The sequence below is a fragment of the Cajanus cajan genome, chromosome 4 (assembly GCF_000230855.2).
Source record: "Cajanus cajan strain Asha chromosome 4, NIPB_CcT2T_4, whole genome shotgun sequence".
NCBI lineage: Eukaryota > Viridiplantae > Streptophyta > Magnoliopsida > Fabales > Fabaceae > Cajanus > Cajanus cajan.
The window spans coordinates 54,814,482-54,819,419 of record NC_138520.1 but is presented as its reverse complement, the minus strand read 5'-3'; the positions used below and the strand labels follow the sequence as shown (position 1 = coordinate 54,819,419).

The following is a 4,938-nucleotide window of genomic DNA, read 5'->3' as shown; positions in this document are numbered from 1 at the left end:
TTGTATGATTTGAGGACCTTGTGGGTTTTTGTGGAAAACCTTTAGGGAACTTGTGATAATTGTGTAAAGATATTGTATGTGTAAATTGAGGGATGTGGAATGTTAATTTCATGTTATAAAACATTTTTGTCGATTGAATTGTGTGTTTTGGTGAATTGAGTTGTGACTTATAATTCTGTATTTCTTCTTGCATGTGATTTCTGATATGTTGTTAAGCACCACTTGGAGCGTGTAAGCATCATCAAGGCCAAGAGCAAAGTTTTCTCTCGAGGTCTCTCACATCAGGCATGGGATAATTCTCACTTGGCGTAGAAGCTCTAGGGGCTTCCTACAACACTTCTGCCAAGCGTAAGCTGACTCGTGCTAGGCGTGGACACTCTAGAGAACTCTTAGTTATGTTCTCATTAGGCATGAGCTTGGTCCCTCGGGCATGGTCCAAATAGAGACAAATGTGGTTCTCTAAAGGCATCACGTTAGACGTGGAACGTGTCGTTGGGCGCCATTCTACCTGTGATTCTTCTAATGTTCTTGTATGTAATCCTATGTTGTAATTCTTGTAATATGGTGATGATGTGGATAGCAACTGATCTCTATTGATGAATATATAAAAGTAGATGATGAGTGATGAGATACAATGAATATGTGAAGTCTAAAATTATGGAACCATGTAATGTAATGCATAGAGTCTATTTGACATGCATCATGTGCATAAAAGATTTTTTTAAAGGTAAGATATGGAATATATCGCTAGAAAAAATTACTTGTATAAAAAATTGGAAACCAACCTTGTGGATACTAAGTTTGGTAGTCCCAATCTGCCCTCATGAGCATAGGATACATCTTTTGCGACTTAGTTACCCTGACCAAACCTTGATAGTATGTCTTTCTAGTGAGAGTGCGCAAAGGATGTGGCATGGAACATATTCCTAGATATTATGTCCTTCTCACACCTTTTGTCTAAAACAATTAAATATGAATATGGAACTAATTATCTTGGGTCCTAAGAAGAATGATGACTTACATTATGCGTCCATACATGATTAAGCACTTAATTACTTTTCCTAAAAGAGTACACTTAGATTGGCTATACTTGTATCATGATTTTTCTTACAGTTTAGGATTTTTTAATTTTAAAAAAAAGGATTTTGCCATAGAGTTTTTATCCATATGGTGAGGAAAGAGTTAAGTTAGAACATTTAAATTACTATATTTGAACCAAACATATGCTTGGTCATATAGTGAAGTTCATAAAAAAAGGAAAGTCTTATCAATGGATTTAGAGGATGTTAATTTCTCATACGAGGAATGCTAAGAACACACTCTTTTGAATACATTCTTTCAAATAGGTTGAAATTTATGGGAAAACACAAGTGTTGGTCTATCTCACACCTTATTTAATCACTTCCTCTCACTCACTCAATTTTTGTGATTTTTAATAAATATAAACAAACAAGAAAGAGTGTATATTAAGGATATTATGTTGCCAGTGATCTATTTTCCCATATTATATCAAAATGTATATTTGTAGGAACAATTGAGATTATTATATTTGTTACTGATGTTCCCCTCATTCAAGTTATTGTTTATTGAACCATATTATAACTATACATAACTTCTATTTTTAAAAATGTTATCATCGTTGTCAAGTTCCTAAAGATCTATAAAGTTGAGCAAGTATAACGGGGACTATAGGAAAAATTGTAAATATTAGGCAAAGGAGGACAACTAATAAAAATCTATATGATTTATGGAAACCTAAATAAGTAGTTTCTATTTTATTATCAGACAATCTATTCATTAAAATAAAGGAGACAAATTCAAAACAAAAGGAATCATGCACCTTTAAAGAATCAAAGCTTTGAATATCGAAAAAAAATAGAAAGTGTCATTTCTTTTTGTTATGTTCCTTACTTTCTTTTGAACCACCTGGTAGCACATGCATGCAAGAAAAATATATCCACATCAAGCGAGACAAGGACGAAGATTTTTTTTAGGTTTATTTTTTGTGACATAAACCATCTAAAAAAAACTTAAATTCTAAGGGAAGACAAATGAATAATTTTAAATTACAATTTTAGTATATTTGTGGTAGTTTCTCTGCCAAATAAATGTAAAAATGTCCCATAGCTCCTGTACGAAACTCATTTTCATATCTTGATTCTAGAGTCAAAGTTTCACCATCATTAATCTTGATAGAACCTGGTTGTGGATAACAAACAGACATTCCAACGAGATAACCTTTCTCATTTCCTGCCTCTTTTCCCGTTCCATATTTTGGTGTTGAAGTACACAGAGTCCTTCCATCCTAAATCATAAGAGAATAAAAATTTTAGAGTTCAAGATATTTTAGGATATTTGACTTCAGACAATGGCATGGAAAACAAAAAATGTGATACATAAAATCAAATTAAGCAAAAAGGGTTTTCAAATAATTAATCTATAACCAATAAGAAAGATTATACAGAATGATGACACACACTAATCATCACCTGTCCGTATAAAGTTGCATTCACCACACCAGAATGCATATGAGCGGTTGCATAGATGAGATAACCTCCTTTTTCCATTGGGATGTTTGCCTTTTGTACATTAGGAAAATCACTCCCAAAAATTTTTGGAATGGTGTACTCTACCTGCAAGGATTTGAATCTTTTTCATTCACTCACTCTAATAGGGATTAAAAAATCTAATTTTCATTCTCATAAAGCATTATACTAAATAACTTGTCTACCTGACAATCATGAATTGCTTTGGAACCATTTGAACTCACTTTATCAGTTGAATCAAGTATATAAACCTTAACTGGTACTTGATATTCACTCCAATCCACCCAACTTATTTTGTATCTTAAGGAAATATTTCTCCTTGAACCTTGGAAACCCTCACTTAGCTTGCATTGCACATTATCTTGACAACAAAAAAGTCCTCCTTTATAATTTGTAGTCAATGGTTGGTTATGAATATCCCTTGTGACATTATAAAAATTCTTTGGAAGACTTAGAAGGTCACATCTACATTGAGTGCAACCTTTCTTATCTTGTGCACCACGTATATCAATGGCCATGATGTTGAGTAACCATTTCTCTTCATATCCGTTTGGAACTTTTAAAGGGTTACCCAATTCTATTGCAAAAGGATCAGGAATGTTTGAGGTTGTTCCTCGTGATTCAACTCCAAATCCCCAATAATGTGGAAGAATAAATCCATTACATGGGCCTTCATTTCTTTGGAAAATTAAATCCTCACTATGAACAAGTTTAGGATTGCATGACATAGTAAAATTTTCAATATACTTTATTGCAAACCAATGGTGAAGGTAAGTTTCATAAGAAGGTATAGAGTTTCCTTCTTGATCAACTAATTCAGCATCAAAACTCTTAATTCCAATATGACCTTTCGGAAATTCTATATTCATAAATGTTCTTGCTGCAATTGATCCTGGTCCCATTTCAAAACTTTTAGATATAAAAGTAATTGTATTGATATGATTTATAGGCTTTTGATATAGCGAATACGATGTTCTTGGTAGAATCAACAATATTGATAATGAAAGTATCATTGTTTTAGATATAAAGTTCATGTTATCCTGTAGATGAACAAGGTGTTAGATTTTTAGCTACAAATTATGTTCATGACATTATTCTTTTAGGTAAGCCTATATAGATAATTTAAACAAATGATTAAAATAAATGCTTACATTAAGTATATTTGAATAACAAATAAAGTATAACTATGGCATACCACATGAAAACAAGACACATTATTGACCATCTTGGAGGTTCGATATTTGATGAAAGTCTAAGTAATTGTTTAGAAGAGTTGGTGCACATATGAAGGTCATGTTTGATGCTTTTATAATGGAAGTCTTTGTAAAGATATAACTAACAAAACTAAATATGAATTCAACACACGTGAAATGATTGTTTTGTAGCATGGTTTTGGAATTTACAGGTAAGTAAGTGGTTTCAACAAAATTTGTTAAAATTTATGCAAGGCATTAAATACATATCTTGGGATATTTATAGGTATTGTAAGTTGGTGCCAACTAAGAGTTCATGTAAAAAAAAAGTATTCTTTATTTATGACAATTTCCTTTCCATGGTAAAAACTTGTTATTTTCTCTCATACTTCTATTAAATATTTAATGCAAAGGCAATGGAATGTGTACCCCTATACATTGTTAAAGATTTTCATTTAAAACGTGTAGTATGTTATCTCAAAATATTGTATGCTACCTCACATTTTAATTTCATAAAAATATAAAATGGTTTCTTTACATATATGTATTCTCAAACCAATATGTGAGCCCTCATTTTCATTTTTAATAACAAAAAACTAAAATACTTTGTGGAATGAATTTGAATTCTCTTCTATGTCTTTTATCAAGGTGGGTGATTAATTTTCTCCTTCTTTTCATGAAAAAAAACACACTTAAGATTGGACAATTTTTTAGATATTAAAATTTAACTCTTTAGTCATGTCAAAGTAATCATTAAAAAATATTTGAGGTATTAAAAAGTTAATCTATCCCTCATATTTTATCCTGTTATACTCTTTTTTCCCTAGTTATACATCTCAAAATCTAAACTCTATTTTTTTGTCACCTTCTTCACGATTTTCCAATCTCAAACCTAAACCCACATATATTGCTTTTGCCTACTCCCTTTATCCTCTCTATTTATGTCAAAACTTTCATCCACTTTTTTATTTGCCACCCTTCTCCATCTCATTCCCCCATATCAAATTCACGACACTTATTTTCTTTTCTCCCCCTTCTCTTTCCAACTCAATCATCTCAAACCCTAAATCGCATTGTCTCCAACCACATTCCTACACCCCACTACTCATTTTTTGTCACCTTGTCTTCTAATCTAAAAACTTCTACTCCTATTTTTTTCTCTGGTCACTCCTTGTACTCGATTCCCTAAATTGATGCTC

At 31.7% G+C, this 4,938-nt stretch overlaps 1 protein-coding gene across 1 annotated transcript; it reads right to left on the bottom strand.

Annotated features, from left to right (window-relative positions):
- Window positions 1–1,832: 1,832 nt before the first annotated feature.
- On the bottom strand, window positions 1,833–4,642 carry LOC109793096 (uncharacterized). The gene is made up of 3 exons (XM_083073297.1): window positions 2,732–4,642; window positions 2,490–2,633; window positions 1,833–2,305 (listed from the first exon to the last, which is right to left on the bottom strand). Exons 1-3 carry the CDS (start codon window positions 3,578–3,580, stop codon window positions 2,075–2,077), a joined length of 1,224 nt encoding a protein of 407 aa, XP_082929423.1. The 5' UTR covers window positions 3,581–4,642; the 3' UTR covers window positions 1,833–2,074.
- Window positions 4,643–4,938: the final 296 nt, after the last annotated feature.